General features: G+C 43.1%; 2 protein-coding genes across 6 annotated transcripts in view; one reads left to right on the forward strand and one right to left on the reverse strand.

The window, feature by feature from the left end:
* The window catches only part of EMG1 (EMG1 N1-specific pseudouridine methyltransferase), a 38,872-nt gene extending 36,109 nt beyond the window's left edge, over window positions 1-2,763 (reverse strand). Inside the window, exon 1 of the mRNA XM_085619898.1 lies at window positions 2,237-2,763. Coding sequence (XP_085476024.1) covers window positions 2,237-2,431 — 195 coding nt within the window. The 5' untranslated portion in view covers window positions 2,432-2,763. The remainder of the gene's footprint in view (window positions 1-2,236) is intronic.
* On the forward strand, window positions 321-26,830 carry PHB2 (prohibitin 2). 5 transcript variants are annotated; one of them, XM_085619895.1, is made up of 11 exons: window positions 2,821-2,898; window positions 9,876-9,977; window positions 12,438-12,574; window positions 12,772-12,856; window positions 13,314-13,393; window positions 15,621-15,805; window positions 16,178-16,307; window positions 17,538-17,641; window positions 18,860-18,937; window positions 20,152-20,233; window positions 26,135-26,830. In XM_085619895.1, exons 3-10 carry the CDS (start codon window positions 12,448-12,450, stop codon window positions 20,230-20,232), a joined length of 870 nt encoding a protein of 289 aa, XP_085476021.1. In that variant the 5' UTR covers window positions 2,821-2,898; window positions 9,876-9,977; window positions 12,438-12,447; the 3' UTR covers window position 20,233; window positions 26,135-26,830. The 5 variants fall into 5 exon arrangements, with proteins under 5 accessions (XP_085476018.1, XP_085476022.1, XP_085476020.1 ...); XM_085619892.1 differs by lacking the exons at window positions 2,821-2,898; window positions 9,876-9,977 and adding an exon at window positions 321-545; XM_085619896.1 differs by lacking the exons at window positions 2,821-2,898; window positions 9,876-9,977 and adding an exon at window positions 2,531-2,650.

Here is a 26,830-nt window from a genome sequence, read left to right on the forward strand (position 1 = left end):
ATAAGAATTCTACCTACTTCTCCAAAGCCTCTAGGAGCACTATGCTTTTTCCTGCATCTTCTTAAACATTTTCTGTACGCCTTTCTGTCCTGGTACAAAAAGAGCTTGGGTGCCACACTACTGACCCGAGCCCAACAAGGTTTCTGCGAGTGTTGCTGTTTTCTGGCAACTTAAACAGGTGCCACCCCCAGTCAGTGACCTCTTTCCTTTGGCGCTTGGGATTCAGCCCACTGGCCACACCCCTCCCTCTTTCTCTCCAAGAGGTCGGTCCCCAAAGGAGTGGGTACACTGTGCCGAGGAGGAGCTGTGTCCGGTCGGCATATGGTGTGGCAGGATGTTCAACTTCGTCCACGCTGGCCGAGCCCCCAGGAACACAGGAATTAATTTCTGTTGTGCCACGTGCCCTGCATGGCCTCGAGTTATACAGGAGGAAGCCAGTGTTCGAGAACCGACCACCTGGCTCATCTCCTAGTCCTGACCTCGACTTGTGCTGCTGCGCCGCCCAGCCCAGGCAGTCAGAGACCGACAGACTCTTGGAGACTCCAGTAAGTAACAAATTAAATTAATAATCTGCTGCTGACATTTAAAATGATTGTTACTAGAATGGGCAGGATGGCCTCCAACAGGGTATAGCGCTATGCAAATGGATACACTTCCTTTTCCTTCATGCACTGGCAAAGTAAGACTACGTCCTCGAGGGAACTGCATGGACAAAACAAGAGAGCCTTTGTTAAAGTTCCACACTACATAGTGCCAAAACATGTTTGCTCAAAACGATATTTTAAAAATATTTTTTCTATGTTCTGAATTAGCGTTTCCCAGGAGACAGGCATCTCTCCGAAACCACGCTCTCCCATAACTCGGGGATAGATCTCTTCGCCTTTAGTGTGGGACTGTCTCTTCTGCCAGATCAGACATCCTTTCCCTATGCGTCCAGGGATAATGTAAACATTTTAAGTAAACATCACCACGCAAGTGCATGGGCTTCAAAGACTAAAATACAAGACAATTGATCAGGAATACATTTGTAGCAACTACCAACATGAAAAAATATAATTTTCCAAGTATTTTACATGGTGAATCATTTAAATGAAAACATTCTTCATGTTGTTTTATGAGTTATTGGTAACAAATTGGCATTCGGTGGTGAAATTAAGGTGAAATGCCTTTCGCTTTCAACTATTAGTGAAGCTCAGACTTTTATCACATTGATAAAGGAATACCTTAGACTCATTACACACTTCTTTCCAAATCAAATCACTAGTCCTTAATGTTTCATTGAGCACCTAATTCCGGAGTGAAATTGACTGACTTGAGTAGAAAATCCGTGCCATCTGTATGTATTTCTTAGGACATTGTTAAGGGAAGCCAATCGATCATCACGGGGAAACTACAGTAGGCTTAACTATTGAGCATTTCTGTTACGTAGGCCATGTAATCAGGACATGTTGTAACATTATGAGAACCTTGGTTTTGAGTTTCCAAAGTCATAACATTTTTTTAAATGCAAACAGTGCAATTATTTTACTGCTCTCTGCTTCCTCCAAATATCTATACCCGTCAAGATTATAGTTGTGCTCTGGCGAAGCGATCTCCTGGATAGCATTTAATTATTTATCGGTTGTATATAGAGTAAATTTACTGAGAAACCTGACAAATGTTCCTGCTGGAAAAAAAGGTCTGAGTTATTTCTACTGGCAGTTTTGAATCTCACCATAAAGGAGCACAGAGGGTTAGGGTTAATATGCCTGCTACAACGTAACTGTATCAGCATTTACAGAACTGTATTTTATGTGCATAGCTGGTGCTGCTTTTGTGACAGAGATCTCTTGGTTACTTGTGGGTCAGCTGCACCTGGCGCTGAGGTTAGGGTGGAGACTGTTGCTTATTAGGTTTGAAAGCACATGCTGCGGAGTTCGAGTTTCTCGTTGCTCAAATCGTGGGCCTTCGGTGTTAATAAACCCACCTCAATTTGTTCACAGCTTCAGTGCCTCGTTACTCACTACAGTTTGTCTGTTTCCATGGGCATCACTGCATGTTTTTGGTCGCGAAAAAGTGTCATTCATACTCGTTGAATGTCACTGATAAGTGCTTTGAAACTAAGAAAATGTCACACATAAGCAACCTTGAAACCTTCGCAGCTATAAACTTGCGGCTATGTCGTTACCAGTCTCGATCCACAACCAGAGTCATTTAAAGCTGTAGCGGGGGTTGGCTTGATGCAACTGTGCATTACCTTAACGCTCTCCAGACTAGCCCCCTCCAGCACCACCAGTAGCCTGCGGCGAGAGACTCCCGCTCCCCCAGGGAGTCGACGCTGTTTCCATGGTTCCACACCCCGCTTTTCATCGTCCCCATCGTCCCCGTCCTGTTCCTGGCGGCGGCGTTTTCCCGCAGTTGGCTCACGTGCATGAAAACCAGGAGCCGCCATATTAGTAAAGGAAAGACCAGAAAGAAGGTAGTAGGACTTCAAATGTCCTGCTTCCGGTTCTGACCACGCCTCTCTTGAACCGCTCACGCCGCCATCTTGAAACCAGGCTGAATTGGCTTAAGAAAGCAGTCCCGTCTCTAATTTCGGAGTGCAAGATAGGAGGCGTTACTGTTTATACAGGAGGAGTTTAAAGAAAATCTTTCCGCTTACTAATGCAAGGTGGGTAATCGTCAAGCATAGGTGTTTAAGCTCAGTCTGTAATTATTTATATGACTCTATTTGCAGAAGGTACGGTCCAGCGATGGGATTGGGAAACAGTTCCTGATTGATAGAATAACTTCCGGGTGGCTGTGGTACACCACTGTGAAAATAGTCAGACACTTCCTGCGGGTCATGGTGTAAGAAATTGACTTCCGGTGTCCTTCTCCCTCATGTGAGGCCAGACGGAGGGCAGAAGAAGGTAGAAGGTAAAGTGTTTCTTATATTGGGAGGCGGGTTATTACGTGTAGGCTATTTTTTAAGTTTTATTTTAAACTTTACCTTTTAAAATACTAATTTGCCGAATGCACCTAACAGCCATGACAATGTTCGCTTTTTTACTGGCAGAGCCCAACGTTATCCTATGTGTTGAAATAACAAACCCGTGAACTTTTCATGATCTGGAGAAAGGGTTTTGGTTGTCTAGTTGCTAAGGTACCGGGCGGGGGTGGGACCAGAGAAGCATTGTCTGCCAAAAGATTTTTGAGTACATTGTGGGGAATTGGCAGGGCTTAAAAGATGACTGTGATGGAAAATGTATGAGAAGTGTGGGAAATGGTACTTTTTAACACCTACTTGACCAATAGTATTAGTCGATAACCAACATTGCTTAAAAAACCTCTTTTTCAGAGGATTCATTGACCTCCCACTCCCATTAGGAAATGTATTGTATGGTAATTAATTTATAATGCAACTTTTACCCCCGACGAGTGGCTAACACGCTTTACGGGGAGTAGCACCTAGTTGGGACCACGAGATTAGTGGTTAATCTAGTGGCTATTGTTGGGATTAGCCCGGTGCTCTCAAGAAAGAAAAAAAAATTCCATGCATTTGCTCCAGTTTCTTAATACCAGTAAGGTGTGATCATTAATGATAGGTTGTAGGAATAGAGTCTTAAAGAAGGAGACGTTGCGATCTACAAAATGAGGAAAAAAATAATTTGTCTAGCTACCACAATAGGGATTAAGGCAGACCAGCATGAAGCAGAGAGTAACCTATATTAAGAAATAGAAGGCTTGCAGAGAATGGAAGGTAAGGACGGGGGTCACTCTGAAGAAAGAAGAGGAATTAATCTGAAGTTGTAAGTCAAGGTACATTTTTCATGTAGGGTTTTAAGAGTATCTTAGAAGCAGACATTCCGAAATAACAAGAACCTGAAGATGTAACATTGTAGAAAGCAGCAACATTTTATAGTGCTTTGAGTCTGGGGCAGAGAGCATAAACATGTGAGTACAGTTGTGCAGATCTAAACATTAAGAGCTCAAGCCTTCTGTGTGCCTAGCCTATGGCAGTCCTTTATACCATACTCTGGAGTAGGACAAGCTTGGTACAAGGTCTTTACTCTGCCCATGGGAAGGTGGCGCAGATGTCTTTTTTAGGAAATGTGTTAATTTAATCTGTCTCTCTGTTCTGCATTAAAGGTTGTTTTACATACTCAATAAGCAGGAGATTTTTGGTAGTACCTGAGAACATATCGCCAGTGGGCTGTTAGCTTTATTCTCTGTTACCTAATCCAATTTATGTTTCTGCAGCACAGCATATTTCATTTTATGAGCAATAAAGATGCCTTTAAATCTTATCTTGTCACATTTGCTCCGCTTTCAGAGACAGAGGTCAAAAGTCAGTTTGTCATCCTACATTTACTTTTGGTTCTGTGACTGAAGTTGGAGCATTTTCAACTCGCCAGAAAGGGCGAGTAGTCCCTACAAATAGCTTGTCCTTATTACATCTTGCTTGACAATGCAAGTGGATTTTTCAAGCCCTGTTATGGAGTCCTTTGGTTTCCTTTTTGGTAGCCCCTGGTCTGTCCATGTGCCCAGGATGAGGTTGTTTCCTCACAGTCAGAGTATTGCTGACGTTCCTAATGCAGGAGGGAGGAGACCTAGACACTGACGTGGGGACAGAGGAAACAGGACTTCTTTAGAAATTGGATTAGGACTTTTGCTGAGACTGGCTGCTTAACCCTGTCATTTGATAGGTGGTGGGGTAAAGGGTGGGAGTGCAGTACCTATCCTAAATGAGAAGGGCCCTGTAGTTGAAGCAGCCTTTTCCTGATAACCATCAGTGTGCCTGCTAATGGTTGGTTTGCACGTCATAGAAAGTGCTGCACAGTCTACAAGCTGCAGCCAGGTTACCTCTGGCCAACAAATATCAGCATTTGGCACGCACATAACTCCCAGGCCAATTCCCGTACTATGTGAGTCAGCTGTGCAGACAACTATTAAACATACTGTGTGTATATACACAGCATGTGGTGCTGAATTGCACACTTGCAACCAGAGTATATGTGCACGCAATACACTTGAATGTGCATACACCAAGAAGTTGTTGGTGGACTCCACATTGAAAATATACACTTTGGACTAAATGAGCACATGCACCCTACACTTGCTGTGCAGTCACATGCAGAGCTCCGATTACCAACGTAGTCAGCAACTAAGGAACGAAAGCTGCGCTGGAGGATCATGACCCCTGCCCCAAACCATGCATTACAGACACATACACATTTTATTTAAATATACGGTTTTGAAAATGTCCTCAAATTAACTTGCTCAGCACAGCAAACATATGCTGAGTGTGAGTTGGGTGCATGATCAGCGCAGGAGCTGAGGAGAAATGGGGATTGATCTTGAGCTGAGATCTACTTCTGAGCTGCATTGTGCATGAATCTGTGTGTCTATGTATACATGTGTGCACATTTTTTTCATAATTCTATTTATTAAGCATCATCGACGTATAAGTGAAATTATGTCACAAATAGGAGACCACATACACTTTACACATCTGAATTAGTACACCGAAGTTCCTGCATACAATACAAATTATACTACACTTAGGGGGGTGTAAGGTGTCCGTCATCCCCTGGTGGTATCGGCGAGGTGCAGATGTCCCCCCTGTAAGAGTTCCATGGCCCCCAGACCCTGTTCCATTTCCCGGGACATCCTCTGGCTATATAGACTGAATTTTCGCGGAACATGCACTAATCCACGTCCTCCCTCTACTTTCCGATCGTAGGTGACTGATGAGCTCCCCAATTCTGTGCTATATTTCTTTTTGCGAGCATTACTGCTAATGTTACCCATTGTTTAGTATAAGAGTTAAGGTCAGTCGGTTCCCAAATGTTTAATAGGCACCTTCGCGCTTCAGGTCGTATTTCTAACGTTAGGACATCGCTGAGAGTACGGTGTAATGCAGCCCAATAAGTCTGTATGTATTAACACCCCCTTAGAATGTGGAAAAGGTGCCTTCCCTACCACAACTACGTCTGCGCTCCCCACTCTCTGTTCTACCCATGCGCACCAATCTGGGTCCATCGACATACACAAATTTTGAGTTGGACTATCCGCAGTCGTGCCTGAATCGCCACCACCCTTGGGGAGGAGACTGCCTCTCGCCAGTCTTCCTCATCAAGCTGAAGGCCATCTCTCCCATTTTTCTTTGTGACTGCAGTGGATCCTCCATGTTATTGATTCGTTTTTTGTATATTAATGAGATGGTCTTTTCTGGCAAATTGCCGTCAAGTATCCTATCTTCCAATGGGGAGGCCTGTGGGAGGGCATATTTTGACGTGAGGTGTGTTTGGGGGGCATGCCAGACTTGGAGATACCTATAACATACATGTGTGCACATTTATGTGTCCGTCTGCACCTGTTTCGCATTGTCTCTCAGTGATAAACTGATAAACATGGTTGATTCTTGAAAACTACATGTGCTGTTGAGGACCATCAAAATATACATCACAATTGTCTGTTCCTGGCATAGTGGCCCAGGCATAATATAATAATTGTCCTCCTCAACATATTTTGGGCACTCTTGGTCTGGTTGTGCATACTGACAGCCTTCATTGACACTCTCATTAATCCCAAACCCCATACCACTACTATGACCCCCAAAATAACCCTTTCTAGACTCTCCCCTACTCTACCCCTCCTTGCATCATCTGACACCTCTTTTACTATACCGATCCCCCAAAACAAACCTTTCTAAAAATGTTCCCTCTGAGTCTTCCTCTCCACAACCCCTTTTTACTCATCCAAAACCCTCCTTCTACTGCTATGACCTCCAAAAAAATAAATATCTAAATGCTTCACTCTTCTATCCCTCCACTATCCTTTTCAATCAAAATAACAGACTAACATGTTCACTTCTCAAATTTTATATTCCACTATACTAATTCACCACTAATCCTTTATGGGTTCCAGAGTAGCGTGCTACTCGCCAATAAAGCACTTCAACACCCCATCAGGGTTACAAGCGCTATATAAATGCAAACCTTTTCCCTTTTCTATCCCTCCCCGACCCTTCTCAATCCAAATAACTGACTAACATATCCACCACTCAAATTACTTTCATACTTCACTATACTAATTCAACACTAATCCTTATGGGTTCCAGAGTAGTGTGCTACTCACCAAAAAAGCACTTCTAAACCCCATCAGGGGTAGCAAGCGCTATATAAATACAAACCTCTTCCCCCTCCTCTATCCCGCTGACAACCCTTCTCTATCCAAATAACTGAATAACATACCCACCACTCAAATTACTTCATATTTCACTATACTTATTTTCAACACTAATCCATTATGGGTTCCGGAGTAGCGTGCTACTCGCCAGAAAAGTGCTTCAACACCCATCAGGGGTAACAGGTGCTATATGAATGCAAACCTTTCTTCCCCTTCTATCCCTCCGCTATCCTTCTCACTCAAAATAACTGACATATCTACCACTTAAATTATTTTCATATTTCACCATACAAATTTACCACTAATCCCTTATGGGTTTCAGGAGCAGCATGCTATTCACCAAAAAAAGCATTCAACACCCCATAAGGGGTAACAAGCGCTATATAAATACAAACCTTTTTTCCTCTTCTATCCTTCCGAATCCAAATAACTGACTAACCTATCCACCACTGAAATTACTTTCATATTTCACTATACTAATTCAACACTAATCCTTTATGGGTCCCAGAGTAGCAGGATACTTGCCGAAAAAACGCTTTGACGCCTTGTCGGGGGTAGTAAGCGCTATATAAATGCAATTACAATACAATATTGTGGCCATGACTGACCCAATTGTGGCTACATCCGGCGTAATAATGTCTTATCAATAATCAAGGAGATGTGGGGACAAGGAGCAAATCTTTAAAAAGGTCCAACACCCATGCTCCTTAGTGAACAGTAAATTATCAGACTGGTTGCCGTTCCTCAAACAGGAGGGAGACCCAAGCAACTTATTCGGGAGGTCTGCTCCGAAGGATCCCGGGTAAGGGTGGATCTGATTTATCAAATCAAAGTGCCATCACACACCCAGTAGGAGGTCATGCTTCATCATAGGGCGCTCCTCGTTGGGCCGGTGCTGCTGTTCCCAACGGGCCCCTCAGTTTGGGCTCTTTGGCAGAGATCATTTGTATTGTAGTTGCAGTATTAACCTATTTAAGTGGAGGCCCTGCATTACTTTCTGGATCCCATTGTCTAATAGGGTACGTTTTCACTTGGTGCTGATGAATGCCACTGACCCTCCTGGCATGAAACACGTTGAACTCACTTAACACTTTTTGAAGCTATCACAGTACATTAAAACTCACAATAGCTCACCTGTTTTTGTTATGTGTCATGGGAACCACCACCCCATTATAATCTTATGGGGGTCCCTTAGACTCTTTTAACCACCTGTGCTACACCCTAAACTTACATCCCCTCACTTGCATGCACAATACAGCTTTAAGATCAAAGGATCTCCGCCAAAGAGCCCCCACTGAGGGGCCCATCTGGCATTGCAGCGCCAGCCCAACGAGGAGCACCCTATGAAGAAGCATGACACCCTACTAGGTGTGTGAGGGCACTTTGATCTGATTATTCAAACCCCCCCCTCACCACTCTTGCCCGGGATCCTTCACACCAGACCCCCTGAATAAGTTGCTATGGTCTCCTTCCTGTTTGAGAAACTGCACCCGTCTGATAATTTGTAGTAATGTCTATGACTGACATATTGTGAGTATCCTGGCTGTTATGCACAGTGGTGCATCTAGTATAATGAAAAGCATTAATGATACACTTCAGTCGTCCTTGGCATTATGGGGGGCATCCATGGAATGGGATTCTACTACTAGGCATTATGGTGAGAATCCATAGTATGTGAGCATAGCACCTGTACATTTGAAGCAGGTTCTTTCGATGTGAAGTATTGTAGATGTGAGCACTGTATTAAAATAGCAATTCAATGTTTACACACTGTGTTTACTAAAAATGAAATTGATGTTTTGAAAGCAAAAATGGGGTTAGGTTCAGAAAACAAACTTGGCAAATGTAGTTTGCTTGGCTAAGATGGGAAATGTATTTGATAGAAAAATGTTTCATTTTCAGAAGCTGATACGCTGATGAAAACGCAACTGCTGCATTTCTAAAGCGCATGTAAAGCTGATATTGAATCTTAATTCTAGCTGAGCTAGGGAGACTTATTATTGTTGTTATGTATTTTGTGCCAGAAGGTGCATACTGCTTGCACTGGTCGAGACATTTCTGTTGGGAACTACTCATTAAGTATTCATGTGGTCACTAGTGTATTATAGGGGTGGGCGGAATTTGCGTAGTCGTGCTACGCAAAGCTCCACGAAATGGTAAAAAATCTCCGCGAGCACGCAAAGGTCAGCAAACACGCGGAATTGCTTTTTCCGCCCATTCGCGATGCTTTTTCCTGTTCGCGAACGCTGTTTGCGTGCTCGGGGTGAAATATCTTGCGAACACGCATTTTGAAAGCACGAACAAGCAAAAAATTCAGCGAAGCCACGGATCGCGGAATTTTTGGCAATTCCGCGTTCTCCGTGGAACACAAGATTACCCGAATTCAGCAAGCGGAAAGGAATTTACCGGCCAGGCCTAATTATTAACAAATATGGTCACTATTGTACTGTGATAAAATGTTAGTAGACAACAATGATTTTCCTTGAGCAGAAGTGGCTCTCAGTGTAGAAGTCTGGAAATCCTTCATCCACAGGGGGACTACTACAAATAAAGTTATACTAAGACACTTATGCTGGTTCCTGGATATAGTCTAAATAATGAAACTTAGCTGTGTGGAAGCTATCTCTTACAGCAAATTGCTATTAATTTTATGAAAGGGAAAGTTATGACTAGGTGTCTTAACCCCATCAATGAGTTTCTGTTATTTTCATTATTTTTCATAGCTGACCCTTGGACCAAATACAGAGCATCTGTGTTCCCCTTTCCATCGCTGATTGTATTGGTCCAGACACCCGTTTCCTGCCCACCCCGCTTGTCATTTTCAGGTATTCTGGCCATAGGGTTCTGGTTGGGCAGTACCTCACCAGATGCTATTGGATGTTTTTTGTGGCTATATTATATATTTGTGCATTTGGTACAAGATCCGAAAAGTGAACAGTTCAGCCACATGTAACCAGTGTAGTACATTGTGACCTGCAGAAAGTCTGGGACATATTGCGTACACTCACAATCCAGTGGGTTGGTTAATCTAAACCTTTGAGGTTAGAAAATTATCTTTGGGTCATTTGACACACAAATATAATCTGTGTTATCTACCTAATATTCTTATTACAAACTTTTTTGGGAATTGTTTTTAAAATGAGAAGTTATTGAAGCAGGCCTCAATCTTCTCGCCCACTCGCTATTAAAGTCGGATGTTATCAGGGTGAGCCATTTTTAGGGATCACTGGCCCAGTCTAGTGGGAGACTCAAGCTGACAGGGAACTTGTGTTCTTATAAATAAAAAGGTGAAAACAATAAAGACAAATTTAAATCTTGTCACATTTGCTGCACGTTCAAAGACGGAGCTCAGATGTCAGCTTATGTCTTCTTACACATTGTTCCTTATTTTATCCAGGAGATTCTGTTTACAAAATCCTCTAACTTTCCAGTCAGAGAAAGAAAAGTGAACTGTATGACAGTCGTTCTCACTGCAAATAAAGGCTATAGGATGTCAGTTTTGTTTCTAAAAACATTTAAATACGTTGTATATGAACTGTACAAATATTTTAAGTGTATCAAAACAAATCCGAACACTTTCCTTTTATCAGTGTTCAAGTTCTTTAAGTGCATAGTTAATGAAACACTTTACTTGGTGATGTGCAAATGATAACCGTTTGCTGGCCCCCCAAATTCTCCTTTGTTTACAAGCTATAGAGTTTTAATCAGTGGGAAAGTTTGTGGCCATTTCAATTGAAATGTGCTGTCTGTAAATGACAGTGCACCACCACATTATTCTTTATTAATATAGCTATTGAAAGTTAATTTTTTTTAACATGACCTTAATAACATTCCTGTCCCCCGCCCTGATGTCAATCCTATTGATGAGGCAAATGAAGGATCATGAGTACCTTTTATGTGGGATATATTTTTCATTGTGCAACAGGTAAGTATATTTAATTAAACATAAGAGTTTTTGTACAACAGACATGCTGAATTCACATATTTGAAGGTGCTCTCATATTTAATAATCAAGAAAAAGGCGACCTGATTAAATAAAATATTTGCCTAGGATCACACAATTTGGAACAGTTTATGGGTCAAGCACATTGCAGTTAAGTAGAGTGGATTATCCAACTCACTAGACCGGCAGTGCTAGTAAATTTTTTCGGACTTGTCGAGGCCTGTGAAGAGATTAAATAATGTTGACAGTGCAAGCCCATAATCTAACTTTGTCTAATGATTGAAAAGGACCCAATTGTACACATTGTCGTCAGTTTGACATAAATGTCCTCACCCATTTTAAGACTGTTACTGGAACTGTTTAAGAGTTCATATTTCACACTAACAAATGTGGCGTACAGATTGGGGAGCATGATGATTTTGTATCCTCTCTAATCCTTGGGAGTAAACTCATCCTAAAAAGATCGGTTATAGTTTCAGTAGGGAATGTTCAATGCTTCTGGCAATACGGTTAGCTGCCTGCAAAAACATGTAAATTTGATTCTTTTTAAAAAGATTTTAATCTGATCTACCCCCACTCTATTCAAACTAAGGCTCATTCATTTTTGAGCAACTGTTATTTAGTAGCAGATTCCTAGTTGAAGTTTGAGATGGGACTTGATCTGTGGGTTGTTGAATGTTCACAACTTTTTTTCCAAATGAACGTATTAAATGGAAAAAAAGCATTTTTTATTTTTTTTGCGAACAGCTAAATTTTATTGAGTCTGTTTTTTTGTCTTTAATTCCATTTCTTTTCATCATACTACAAACTATATATAGTTATGTCCCAGTGCTGCCTAAGACAATTTAGCAGATTCAGACAAAATCCGATAAAAATGTTGATATTGTTAAAAAAACATTGTAGATTAGCAGCATGGACAAGGTTTGGGATATACTACCAACCAGCAAAACCCTCTCACCAAGATGCTCTATACATTTTATCAATTTGTTTTTGTTTTGTTTTAATATAGCTTACTATTCTCTTGTTTATCTGTAAGTAATCTGTACATCTTCCTTTTATTTAAATATTATTTTTTGAAGAGGGTCTCTCTAGGTCACCAAATGTTTCCTCGTGCACCTGTTCAAGGTAAATGTACTATAAAACTCTGTATTTAGCACTGAGCCTGGGCCTGGTGTGCTGAAATGCAATTTGCCCAGTCCGTCTCATTTGAAGTGCAGGCACTTTTTTCTCTCTCTTCTCTTATTTGATCCCTAATTGTTGCTTGCATTATGTCAGCCCTACTACATAGGATTCTCGTACCGTTTAATCAGATCTGATATGTAATCTTGTGTTTTATTTTTAGGTGTAGCAGCATGGCACAAAACCTTAAAGACTTTGCAGGCCGCCTTCCTGCCGGCCCACGGGGGATGGGCACAGCCTTGAAACTTTTACTGGGGGCAGGGGCCGTAGCCTACACCATCAAGGAGTCATTGTTCCAAGGTTAGGAGGATGCTTTCTTGAGTTATATCTTCAAACCCATTGAAAATTCAAGATTTGTATGAAAAATTCATTTTCATGAAAAATGTTCAAATGATGAATACATTTTGTAGGGAAGGGCACATGCAGACCCTGTGGGCAAATTTTAGTTGCTGTATCCCGTGTCACCATTTACATTTTTTTTCTGTTTCTTGATGCAGTGGAAGGAGGACATAGGGCTATCTTCTTTAGTCGGATTGGAGGAGTTCAGCCAGACACAATCCTTTCGGAGGGACTGCATGTCCGGTATGTTACTGGCACCTCATTGGGCTCTCTGTTGGTTAAGTGACGGTGGTGGAGATCCTATGCTTGCATTGAAATCTTACTCTGAGGCCACTCAAAATCGCCACCATGCCCCTGAGTAGCGGCTTCACTGGGGTGATTCAGAAGTAAATTCTCCATGTTCTCCCGTCCATGGCTTTTTCTCATGAATTTGCAGCTTCAGTAGTCTCTTACGACATGGTTTGTGCACGTAAATCTTACATGGCCATTTATCATGGAATCCCAGGCTTCTAGGTTGGGTTGAATTCTTTATCCATGTTTATTCAATCATGTGCGTCTTCCCTAAGACGCACTGCTGCCCCATAATCATGCAGCCAGGTTAAGGGATTTCTTTTCCGAGGCAGGGGGGGAATTCAACCTTTGTGGTTATTTGTGACATTCTCTTTATTCATTGTTAGTCACCTGTCTCTTATCTGTCTAGAATTCCTTGGATTCAATACCCCATCATTTACGACATCCGAGCAAAACCGAGAAAAATATCCTCACCGACTGGGTCCAAAGGTGAGTGCCGAATTTTGGGAGGCAATCATGAACACACAAAAAATCCACCCTGAAACTGACCGTATGCTAGTTCTGTCTGCTTAATACCACTGCTAGGATTGTCTAGCAAAGACTGATCATCATAATGCTTGTTAGCTAGTAATCATTCAGTCTCTTGTATTCAGTAACAGCCAATATATTGCTTTGGTGCCAGTTAAACTGCACTTAGTTTTATTTATAAATTGGACTAACCAAAACGATGGTGTAAGAGCAAAGGGCTTTCTTCAGAAGTACGGTTCTTACAGAACAAATTGGAGTTCCTTGGAAAGCAGGCGCATGCTTCACAGCCACCTATTTTTATTTCCCTAGCCTGTTGGTGAGTGATCTGGTGGATGGTATGAAGGATGGGTGACCACTTTGAAAGTGTCTCTTTGTTCTCTGCTGAACACTATTAACGGTTTGATCTTAATCTTCTAGCTTAATATTGGACTTCAGCAACTGAGCAAAGCTTAACTTGCTGCCTGCAGATATTGAAGTTACATCAATAAAAGCAGGAACTACTATTTCTGGCTTAGTCCGGGCTACAGGGCAATCGTAGGACATAGTTTTGCATAGCCAATAGGTCTCGCTTTTGGGACCTTATAAGTATTTAGTTATGCAACTGTTGCATGGCTAAACACTTATAAGGTCCCAAAGGTGAGACCTATTGGCTATGCCAATGCTTGTTTATGTGTAGTGGCCAAACATAGGCAGGCGGCATAAACTGTCCTCCTTGGCCTAGTCGCCACCTTGCAAAGCAGCCTGCATGCATTGTCAGCTCTTCCAACTACAATACCCATGGTACCACCTCTACGAACCACTGCAGTGCTCTCAAAACAATCCTTAAAAGACCGGCCCCTCTGCATGGATGATGCCCAGATCCATGCAGGAATGCACATCTTTTCAGCGCCGCAAGGACTTGTACAGCATGTCCTTTCAGCGCTACAAACACCTTTCTAACCTGGGAGCACAGACCATCGCATGCTTGTTCCTTCACGAGGTTTCAAGACTTATCCTTGGAACAAACAACTGTTGTGCGTGCGAGTGCTAATGATCTCTCGGTGTCTCGGGGCATCCATGCAAAAGGAAACTACCATTAAACTGTGAAGCGAAGCACATGAGAAAGACCAGCTCATTTAACTAAACCAGGGTGAAGGGTAGGCTCTGCTTCTCTTCTGCAAAACGTAGTTGCTTGTTATCATCATCTGAGGTAAGCGATGTATTCAAATACTGAAATTAGTAGTGCTGGGAGTGACACTGGGAGAAAGGTGTCAGAGGCACGTCTTATTTATCGACTGGAATCGTAATCAAATGAGTTGATCTACTCTGGGGGTGGTGCAAATATCTCCGCACATTCACTCACCAAGGCCTGCACAGGGGGATAATACATACTGAGGAGTGGTACTTGTTAGTGGAAGGCTTGTATCATTCATTACTGCTCAGATGAGTACCTCTATTTGGTCTAAGGGGCACAGGAACTCTGAATGCCTAACCTAAATAAAGACGTCAACACTGCTGGCAAGGTGCGGTTCTCGCCTCTTTATATATTCTCTTAACCGGAGCCCCGGTACAGCAAGTACCGTTGTCAAGCCGTCTTGCTGCCTGTTAGGGCAACTTAATTTAAGACTTCTTTACAAAGGGACATCCAGTCCCTTTGTAAAGAAGGGACTGGATGTCACATGGTCTCAATCTTATGGGAAGTAATAATTCCCGCAATTCTATTTGCTGGTTGTCAACTCTTGTGAGTAGGGCCTTCCTAAAGAGTTCTAATTTAAAGCCACTAGCAAAGAGCATTGTAAGGCCTTATTCACAAAGCTTGAACCCTACGCCCATTTTGAGTCGCAATGCTTTGGTTCGTTGAATAATTAAAAAATGAAAGTCTGATTAGAAGTGCGGATATGCCAGGTGGTTGGAACATATCGGTTGAGATTCTGAAATTGTTGAAAGACGTTTCTTGATTAGTGCTATGTCACAGTTGTAGTGCATATCACAAGTGCTGCAAGTCACACATATTGAGTTGTTTCACTATCTGTCCAAACCTTTTCCGATTCTTCTCATATTGCTCATGTTTGACTAGTTTTGTTTTTCTATATTGTCCCAGCCAAAAGAAATCTGCCACTGTAGATCTGGGAGGGAGTGAAAGAAAGGGTCGTGTCCGCAATCCTGGTTGTGGGAACTTTTATAGTGGATTGTATTTGTTTGTTTGCAGACCTGCAAATGGTGAACATCACCCTTCGTGTCCTCTCCCGTCCCATTGCTGCCGAGCTCCCAACCCTATACCAGCGCCTAGGACTGGACTATGAAGAGCGTGTCTTGCCATCTATTGTCAACGAGGTGCTGAAAAGTGTGGTGGCAAAATTCAATGCCTCTCAGCTCATCACCCAGCGAGCTCAGGTGTGTGCTGCAGGGCTGGGGCCCACTGTAAACCTAGAGATGGAGCCTGGGAGCGCTGTTGGAGACCGGGGAGTCTACATGATGGTCTGGAAAAAATAGTGCCCTCCCCACTCCATACTGCAATGGAATTTTCCAACAAGGCAGTGTCCTGTTGACCTTTTCATATGGGCACAGTGGGCATGTTTCTAAAGTGGCTCTTTCAGTACATGCGCCCATGACGACTATTCCATTGTTTCTGGGTGCGTCTATGGAGTGTAGCGAAGGAGAGAGTGAAGCGGAGGAGAGGGGTGGCGGTGCAAGTGGGCATAGGGCAGATCATCCATATGGTGAATCTTTCTCTTGCATTAAGGCCCTCTGCTCCTTCGGCCCCAGGTTTCGCTTCTGATTCGGCGGGAGCTGGCAGAGCGTGCTCGGGACTTCAGCCTCATTGTGGATGATGTGGCCATCACAGAGCTGAGCTTCAGCCGGGAATACACCGCTGCTATTGAGTCCAAGCAAGTGGGTAAGTGCCAAATCCTAAGGTGCATGGGGTGGGATTAAAGAGAGTTCTCCACGGTAAAGTGTCTTTGAAGCCTCTGATTAGCAGCTCTCACTCCCCTGATGAATTTTCTGGGTGTCTCTGCCAAAACCGGTCTTCACCATAACAAAATTGCTATTAGCGGGAAGTTAATGGGACTGCTCTAAACTCTTCGTATCTCCCTCTGTTTCAACCCTTTATTTCTTTCTGCCATCACACTACCCTGATTTTGTTACTTTTCATGACGCCATTCTCTTTTTCTTTTTTTTTCCTCTATCACTATTGTCTTAACTTTTGCTTTCCATCGTACCTTCCCCATTCATTCTACCAATCCCTTTCTCGGAATGTCCCATGTTCCTCTATCATCATCGCAGTTTACCTCACTTTTACTCCCTATTGCCTACCCTCTTCCCTTCTGTCATCCTCCCTCTCTCCTTTGACTCGTACTACCATTACGGCCTCATCCCTTTTTTTCCTCTGTATTTTACGTCATGCTTTAATTTTCCACCCCTTGTGCCCCTTTTTCTCCGTGTGTCCCTTTGTTTATCTTCTGTCTGGTCTTTCCTTTGCCTACTTTCCCTTGCTCCCATTTTCATCTTTTTCTTTGCCTCTCCATTCCTATTTCTCCTCACTACCTTTTCTGGCTTCACTTCATGTTTTCCCTACTTTGTTTCATATCTCTTCTTCACTCCCTTCTCCCTCATTCCCTCCTTTGGTACCTTCTACCTGTACCATCCACTTCTTCCCTTCCTTCCAACTCCTTCCACCTTTGCTCCATTTCTAATTCTCACCTACTCCTCTCACTTTCCCATTGTGCCTATCTTTCGCCTTTTGTCCCTTCTTACTACTACTCCTTCCTCCACTCTTGCTCTTCTGTCCCCCTGCTTATTCTCAATCCCCGACTCTTATTCTTAAATGTCCTTCCCTTTCTCTCTCCCTTTATCTCATCTGTCTTCCACTCCTATACCCAACACCCGTACCCCGGATTTCTCACTTGATCAATTTGCTTATTTTTTCAACTTTCCTTGCACCATTTTCCACTTCCCATTTGTTACCCCTCAACCTCTTCCTATGTCCCTCCCACTTTTTATTTCACTTCTTCCCTCTCGTTGTGCTGCGGATTTTCTTTTTTCTCTGTGATCTTTCCCTGCGCTACTTTGCTTTACCTTTTGCTTCTCCCACCCTCACAACCCCTGCTTTTGCCTCTTACTCCAGCCCAGCAGGAGGCGCAGCGGGCCCAGTTCCTGGTGGAGAAGGCCAAGCAGGATCAGAAGCAGAAGATCGTGCAGGCTGAAGGCGAGGCAGCCTCTGCTAAAATGATATCCTTTCCAGAGAACCAATATCGTGTTGAAGGAGGCATATGATACCAACGGAGCATGCATGTTAATGCTGGACCCTCAAGATATGGGTGGGTTGAAGTGTGAGCCAGGTTTCCTCCTTCCCCCCAGCTCCGGAACCTGTACTGGCCAAGTGATGAATCTAAGGCGAAGGTGATCCCTGTTTTACTAATGGTCTGGCTATGCTGCACAACCATAACTCCAGATGACGATGCTCAGTCTCTAAAGTGGGAGCCGGTAAAAGATCAAATGCTTCTGCATTCAGAGCAGATCAAGAGCAGGGTGCAAAGCACCACGCACTAGTCCAGTGGAGCCACCCCAAAGTCTTGGGCTGGCTCCTTGGTCTCCAGCGTATACATTCCAGATGGAAAAGGAGAATCAGTCATTGGGGTTCAGAGGTTGTGCTGTGAAAAGCCAAGATCATTGATAAATCTTTGATATGCAGGGAAATGAGCAGTCTTTGGTAATCTGATGGCTGGACGAAACCCACAGGGCATGGAACTTGTTTGAGCCTCCTCAGACTGCGTGATGTGTATTTGAACTTTTGCAAAGGGAGGGGGGGTTTGACCTTTGGTAACTGTTTCACCTGGGTCCACCCCACTTGGGTTAGCTACTAGTCTGTCTTAATATCCATTCAGATTGTCCTAGAGTGAGCCGTAAGTTTACGTATTTGAAATCCTTAATGCAGTTGAACTTTTTGCACCAGGGTCTCCCCACATGTTGACTTGGAACTTCATTTTGGCATTTTCTACTGGCTGGATTTAAAGCACTGTCATAAAAGATAAGATGGTGTACTTCAGAGATTTAGTTGCATGTTTATGTTCAGTGCAGCAGAAGGGGGACAACACAAACTGAAATACCTCAGTTGGGGCACCTTGAGTAGCAAAACATTGTTCCAGGCTACTGAATGTTGAATGTGTTTCCATGCTTGCTCCTGGGGTCAAGTCTTGCAGTTTCTGCTTGGACCTTCAATGCAAGTAACTAGGCCATGCTCTACAGCACTTCATAGTGGATGTGACGTCTATACTCTGGACAACTATGATATATCTGATCTTTCTGCCCACATGATGGGTTGCCTCACAGGCTGGAAAGTCCTCTAAGTGTCAGATAAGTGTTCCACCATGATCTTTGCTGGAAATTTGGAGGGGGGTGTGCTCCAGCACTAGTGGTTGTTTTTCTTTGACCTATGTTTCTTGTCACATCGGTGAGGCCCTCAGCAAAAATCCTGGGTATCTAAAACTGCGTAGGATCCGTGCTGCCCAGTCTATCGCAAAAACGGTAAGGGGTGTGCCATGAAGGAAAGGGACTTGTGTGCGTTCATGAGCATCAGTAGAAAGGAGGGATTGGTAATTAGATCGAGGGGTTTGTTTGACTGGTGTAAAGGGTTTTAAAGCATGGAGGGGCTAGTAAAAGAAGCCTGGTGCTAGCAAGGGATAGTCAGACCCCAGGATAAAGCCTGATTTAACAAAGCCGCCAAGATATTGTCAAACTAAAATCAAATTTTGCAGGGCACGTTTTAAAAAAAGGGTGTTCTATGTCTTGATTGGGTGCTAAGAATTGTATTCTAGATTTTCCATTTGAAGTCTGAGAATAAAAATGCTATAGAAACAGAAGTTAAAACTATAATATATGTTTAATGAATTTCTGTTTTGAAAGTGCAGAGCTTTTTATCTTGCATGTACTTTTATTGTTTTTTAGTTTGATAAAACACTAAACCCCCCACCTCTCCGTGCATTAGAAAATCCACCCCCACGCCACCCCACCACCACCACCACCACCACCACACCACCACCTCTTGAATTGAAGGATCAACGGATATAGGGTAGCTAGTTCCCTCTTTAGACACTGGAGAGCTCCAAAGAGACCCAATAAAACTAACCCTTCTCAGTGATAAAGTGAATGCTTCCATATTGAGGTTGAAAACCATTTGATGCCACACCGAAAGTGTTCTAGTCAGGGTCTGATTGCACTGGCTAATAACATTAAGTTCCACCCTCCCCTCGAGCATCCTTCCTGGAAGTTGATGCAGTGTTCTCCCTATCCTTTTCAGACGAGGATTCCTCATTATGAAATAACACCTTTTCTCCCCGACGCAGGAAAGGCAGACCACTATGTGACCTATTGAATAGACAAAAAAAAAATCTTCTGCTGTTTTTGCAAACACCTGTGGTTTTGCCTTTAATACTAAGGGCTTTTCTTCTTGTGTATTATCTCCATTGATTGTATTATATTCCTCATTCTTTCCACTATCTTTGTCTTCTTTCCTCTCCTCGTCTTTGTTCACTTGTTCTCTATGGCTTCTCTGCTTTTTTTTTTTCATCCCCCTTCATTCTCACACTTTTTGTAATCCCTCCCTCCTTTTTACCTTCTGTTTCATGCCTTCTCCCCTCCATTAGTCTTTTACTCTTGCTTTCCTTTAAGTTGAACTCCACCTGTATTCCTCTTGTATGTGATCTTAATCTTTTTTTTTTTCCCCCTCGTCTTCTCCACAGATCGCAGCATCACAAAACAGTGTGTACCTGAGCTCCAACAGCCTTGTATTGAACCTTCAGGAGGACAGTTTCGCTAGGTGAGGTGCTACTGGGGAGAAGAGACTAGATGGATGCTTAGCAGAAGGGAGTCCTGGATGGTTAAGATGAGTTTCAGGGACCAGAACAAGTTGCAGTGTGCATGAAAAAAACATATTGGCCAGCAAAAGGTGATCTGTCTGAGGAGGCGGGGCTATATGGTCTTCGCCTTAATTAATCAGAATTCCTAGTGCCTTGCTTTGACGTGGAAAGTCGAGGTCTTTGTGGAGCAGTTTTATACAGTGAGAGGTGAAACAGCCACACCACCTTGCCTGTCGGAGTAGAGCATGGTTCCAAGTTCTTTCTGTGGACGAAGTTCATTTAACAGACAGACTGGAGCAAACTGCTTATAAAAGTAATATAAATAAGTACCAACAAGTGTTCTACTTTGGCGAAGCCAAAAACTTTCAGTTACTTGAAGGATTTAAGTAATATTGCATTTCTTTGCTTGATTGTCAAAACTGCTATGAATTGCAGCTTGTAGAGTTTATAGCCTGGGAGGCAAAACTACCCACATTGTTTGAGTGTATATGTAGGAGAGTGGAGCAGTGTCAAATCATTTCATGGGGTGCTTTTGGCAACTCTACATTTGGTTTGGAGAAACCTGCTGCGTCTCTCTATGCACAGTTAATCCTGCTGCCTCATTCTCCATCACCACCTCTTCTCTTGAAAAAGACCAAAAAGGAAGCGTGTAGAGGCATATTGAGTAGACCCACTCCTTCGACAGTCTGAACTACTGCATCAATAACTGTGTGACGTAAGAATTGGTGGCGGGTGGTTCTTGACAACCAGAATGTACTCTTTTAGTGTACTTAAGAAGACCTTTATGGAGAGTCTTGTCATGTCACCAGTGGGCGTGGTGCATAAGAGAGGGCAGTACCGTATTAATATTTCACCAGTGTCTGTGTTCTTTCATCCTCCAGCTAATGCAGCAATCACTGCTTGTATAGATTGACCAGCAAGCCATCAAATGCAGGCAGCAGATGTTGGACTTATTACTTTACCCTCAGTGTAGGTCATCACAGTTTGAAATACCATGAACAGTGTGCAGTCAAATAACGCTGGTGGAAAGCATTTCTGCTTCAGGCTGCGACATAGTTATCTTCCCACTGGGCTTTTGTGTGGCTGAATATATGTGTGCTGGGGGCATGCCACAAACACCCTGCTGGTTTTGGGAGTTTTATCAGAAAGGTCTGGCGTGCCATCAGACTATGGATCACTCCCATAACAGAGACACAGTGGGCAACGAGAACCCTAACGTAGTTGCAGGGGTGCAGTGTGGGTCCCTTGGCATCCAAATGTCTCACCATTTAACCTTACAGACAGTCTAGAGATGCTGCTGGTGCAGTATTTCAGCAAGTGATGCAGGAAAGGGAGTTGTGTGTTTAGGCGCTGTGGAGAGGAGCCAGGAAATTTGGGGACTGTGTGCACAGACAGAATAATATGGATTATAAGAGGCCAGAAGAAAGGGGCTGGTTTGCACAAAGCCTAGCAGACGAGTGGGTTTGTGGATCTTCAGTGAAAGTATACAACCTCCCACTGACACAAGGCTTTCCCAATGCACTTTAATCCTGACTTTGAGCATCCACGGGCATGGCTGTAGAGGCTACACAACACTGGGAATACACCTCCGTTCTGATTTACAACACCCCTACTGTCTTAATGTTGTGACTCCACACACCGCTGTCAATGAACCGAAATCCTTACCAGTAAAAATCAGTTGTGTTTATATTACAGGTCTTTTGCACAGTATTCAGGGAAAGTGTTGATCATACCATAACGTGTCATTAATGTCTTTTCTTTCTTCCTTCTCAACCATCGCCTCCTGAAACTGCTTGTCGCTACAGAGGAAGGTAAGTCTGCAGTTTTTGTTATACTCCCAGATTCTTCTGATGACGGTCTCTGTATTGTACTTTAATCTTTACATCTCCATCTGAGATTCCTGTTCTGTACGCTAGGGGGGGGGGGGGGGTTACAGTTATTGCACCAAGCGTTTCTTTGACAGTTATGGGACTATTTCCTAAAGAAAACAAATTCCAGTGGAGTAAAGATATTGGAAGCAGTTGAAACCGATGACAATCCTGCAAAAAAGGGACAGGAAATGTTACTATTAGACTCTGCCTTTTTCAGCGGAAGTAAAGGTAATCATTTTTTGTTTCTTTGGTAGGCCACCACCATCTCCAAGTCATGCTTTACTTAGACTAAGGAATGGTGCATTAAGAGTTATTGGTACTGAAACCAGTAATGCATTTGAAAAGGGGCGGGTTGAGATTTAAAGAAAGAAAAAATGGCGAATAAACAGAAGGTACTCCAGTCAAGCATTAGGTCAAAATAATAATAGAATTAAACAAGCATTGACCAAATGCAGTAACTCTTGCTTTTTAGGCAGATTACCTGAGTCAACAGTTTGCCACACTGCAAAAAAAGAAGAAAAGCCATTATGTGGCCATTATTGCCGGTCACCACACGTGTATGCACCCACAGAATGACACAAGTGTCATTTTCCTTTTATTTTTATTAACCAATTTAACATGGCATATGCCATTTTGATTGGTTAAAATGTTTAGTTTGCAAATGCACTTTTGATGTAGCCAAGGTCTCAGCAGCAAATGTCAGCTTCTAGACTCTCCCAAAAAAGTACACAAAAAAAAGTGAAATGCCTGCGACGGTGGGGAGAGGAGGAGTAGCGGCGGCGGATTGAGTCCAAGGGATAAAATAAAAATAAAGTTGTGGGGGGTGTAAGGAGGGGCACATGAGGGAGAAAGCAACATGGAGCACATGTGACGGTTGAGGAGCAGAATTGGATGTGAGCAGTTCTTATGGGTGCGAGTAACACAGGATGCACAAGTGGCAGCGGGTGTTAGAGGGAGAGCACTAGAAAACTCATTCTCATGGAGTGGTAAAAGAAGTGTAGTTCCATAAATGTGGGCAATGGAAAAATCCAAGCCACCCAATGAAAGGATGGTAAAGAGGACATGCTGCAGGGGAGTAATGGGCAGAGGGGGAAGACAAACCATCGAATAAGAAGCAGTCAAATGAGTGACGACCATGTGAACCAATGGTACTTAATGGTCGTGCTCTCTGTTCACTGTACGTTTTTTGGTAAACCCCACAATAGGTCTTGTACTGTCTAGTAGGCGGGACCTAAAAAGGCCTGCGACATGCAAGGTTAACATTGGTGTTCGGAGAGGATTAACACCAAGCTGCAGTCGCTGCCTGTTGAATAGTAACAACCTCTATTTGGCCCTACCTTGAATACCTGAATTCTTGCCTCAAAATCCTTCAGAACTTGGTTGCTCACCTGCTTCTAGGTTTTAACTTTCACACCTTCATTAAGTCCCACCCAGCAGAACTTCAGTCCTCTGGTTGAAAAAAGTAATTATGTTCATGAACATGTATATTGCGCACAGAGCAGTTTTCCATTCAAGTGTTTTGTATCTGCCATAAATTCAGGGCTTTTGCTTCCTTCCTAGCCCATTACTCTGCCTCATTGACCCACTTTGTGGTCCTCCTATTGTTTTTCAGAGTGAACTTACTTGTTCGGCTAAGGCAACAACTCGTTGGAACAAACTCTTGCTGGCCATTCTAATTCCAATTACCTCTGTTTTTCTGAAGAGCCAATAAAAGCCCTCTTTTCTTTGAGCCTTGAATAAACAGGATTTGGTGCCATGACACCCCAGGGGGTGGAAGGGGTTGGATGTGGGGGAGGGGGAGAAACAAAACTCTCTGTAGATGTTAAAATGAGTCACAAGGCCCAGCTGAGGGAAGGCTAGTGTTGGAGATCTTCCCTCTTCCTATGGGTCGTAAGAACCCTGCATCTCAGCCGGCCCCTATCTCCCCAGAAATAAGAAGATGAAACTCTTTACATGACTGTACCATTGGTGAGTCTACCCCATCCCGACCTACCAGAAATCCCTGTGGCATGTATCTGTCCTCATCCAATCTCAGAAAAAATTCCAGAGATTCCTCTTCACCCTAAGTCTTTCAGTTTTGGAGACACTGATGTGCAAGGTCACAATCAATTCCAGGCCCAGCACTCCAGTTAACAGTGCTAATGGTGAATCCAGTGGGTGTTGCCCACTGTCCCTTGGGTTCTCCCACCAACTGGTAATCTTCACTGCAAGTACTTTTTTGAGATACAAATCTCTAACGGTAAATATTTTTGGAGGTGGAGGGTAGATCATGATGGGTGCTAGCACCTTCTCACTTTTTCCTGAGACCAGATGTGTCCTGTAGTGTTCTCACCCCAAAACTTTGTTCTGCTGGATGAAGATTTCCATACTGACTAGCTTGCTCAACTGGACTATAAAGTCTTATATCAAACATTTATATATGCTGCAGGACTTGGAGGCCGCTTTTCTAGATTTGATCTTTGGGTTTTTAGGGGACTTGATTTTAAGGACAGATTTTTTTTTTTGTGCAGGGAACTTGACTTCAGGATTCCCAACCACAGAGTTGTGTTGCCTTACCTTCACAGTTAAGAGAGTACTGGCAAAACATTAAATGCAGTACAAAAGGGGGTGGTGTTGGATGGAGCATCAGAACCAATCAAACACTAACACCCAGTCAGCAGATCTGGGTTTGATCCATCACCGTTCTTTAGCCCACTCTGCCACCCCAGTTCAGACATGGCCATATGCAAATCAGTCTGACCCTCTGCCTCATGGGAACAGTCCAGCCCGAACTGCCAAGCCATGCCTTCCCTGAACCGGAAACAAGCTTCCTTTTTGTGAATGAATTAAAGTAAACACAGTACTAAACCCAATGGTCCCCGAAGCCTTCCGAGAAGACTAAAGCCCTTCACTGTGGGTGAACTCTGACCGATGTGGTCATTGTTACAGAAAATTTGCATATTTTATTTATTATTTAAATTTAGAGGGCGCACAGCTACCCAGAGGGGTTTCCCGGCGCCAGCTAGGTAAGAAAGGGAAAAAACGAGAGAGGAAATGACAGATTAAACAGCCAAGTCTTCAAACTTGTGTGGAATCTACCATAGATTATTTTTATTATGGATCCATCAAAAGTATTTGCTATTTAACTCTGTGTTATGTATTCTTCATGCTAAATTATTTGATGGAGTATTTTTTTAAGGTGTTGATTGACTTTTATGGTTCTCTTGTAAAAACCGAATAAAGTTGATGGTGTGTGTTTAAGTTAACGGGCAACAAATAAGTTGTATTCATGAGACCTGATTTTAAATCAAACCAGATGGCTTTTAAACATAATCAGAAAAGTTATTTGGGGCACTCTTGTTAAATCAGGCAGACAGACTGCTTTACAAAAAGGCACAAAACCTTGACCCGAACATTTGCTGATTTGCAACATCTGTTGCCCCAGTATTACATGAATGTCTGGTATTGTGCATGGAAGAACAGATGTTATCCCTCTGGAGGGAATGGACACTTTGGTTCAGTGCTACCATAGGTCCCTTTCATTTGGAAATCGATCCAGGCAGCATGCATGTGTCTTAGTTATAGTAAGTCTTAAAGTGTGCCGAAGAATTGGTGAACTTGTGTTCCCTCAAGAGACCCCTATCACATCTATGGGTTTGGGGATACAGGCTAAAAACCTAATATTATACTACTTGAGCCTGATGCCGTGATTCTAGCTTGTAAGACTGCGTATCAATAATATGTGCCACTCAGCTCTCATAGGAAGGTCCCAAAGAATTATTTCTATCTTCCTTGTAAAGCAGTCATTACTGGGGCTGCTGTAAGGCCCAGTCAGTCAGTTGGCTATACCTCACGAATTGTAAATGTCAAAATATTGCATTACCTTACCAAACCCTGTTTGTTCTCTTTATTTAAATAATGAATTTGTGGGTTCCTTGACTGTGTCATGTGGTGCATAATGTGACATGATTTGACTCATTCCTCTCTTGTTTGTGTCTTTCTCTGGTTCTGTGCAGTGACAGCCTTGTTGTAAAACAGAAGAAGTAAAAGAGGGCAAGTCACAAAAGAGACTTTGGGTAAACCCTGGAAGAGAATCGCAAGCAGCTGGGAGAGCTGCCCAAACCTGAAGTCTCACCAGAAAGACGTCGTAATTGTGGTATCCACAGACTGTGGCCACAGAGCACTTTGTCGGACAGCAACCTCTTGGGACACTCAGGGTCAAATCATACATTTCCTATGTATCCCAGTGAGACCAAAACCTGAATGAGGAGATCTCACTCTCTTCAGACGTCTTTATCTATGACAAGAATCCATTTTAATTCAGCAGCAAGATGTCTGGTGTGAAAGATGAGGAGGTCCGAATCCCAGGATCTGGATCTAATCTTGTTTTCTACCAAGTTCCCTGGAACACTGCCTTTTTGGGTTCCTACTGTCCCGAAAGCTCCATTCCAGGGTCGAGAGACTGGCTCTGTGGTTCCTATGTGGGGGTCATCAAGGATAGGACTTCATGTGGATGAAGAGACCTTAATCCTGGCCCTTGGGCATACTTGGGTGCATGCTTATTCTAAAAGATTGTGGCTGATGTTTCCCACCTCCAAGAAAAACAGTAATGGCCCCATTTATGTCTTTCTCTTCATTTTCCATTGGATGAGAGCTTCAAAATAAATCAACGGGAAAAACAAATTGATAAATAAAGCAGGCATTGATTTGTA

This window comes from Triturus cristatus, chromosome 7 (genome assembly GCF_964204655.1).
Source record: "Triturus cristatus chromosome 7, aTriCri1.1, whole genome shotgun sequence".
NCBI classification, from domain to species: domain Eukaryota; kingdom Metazoa; phylum Chordata; class Amphibia; order Caudata; family Salamandridae; genus Triturus; species Triturus cristatus.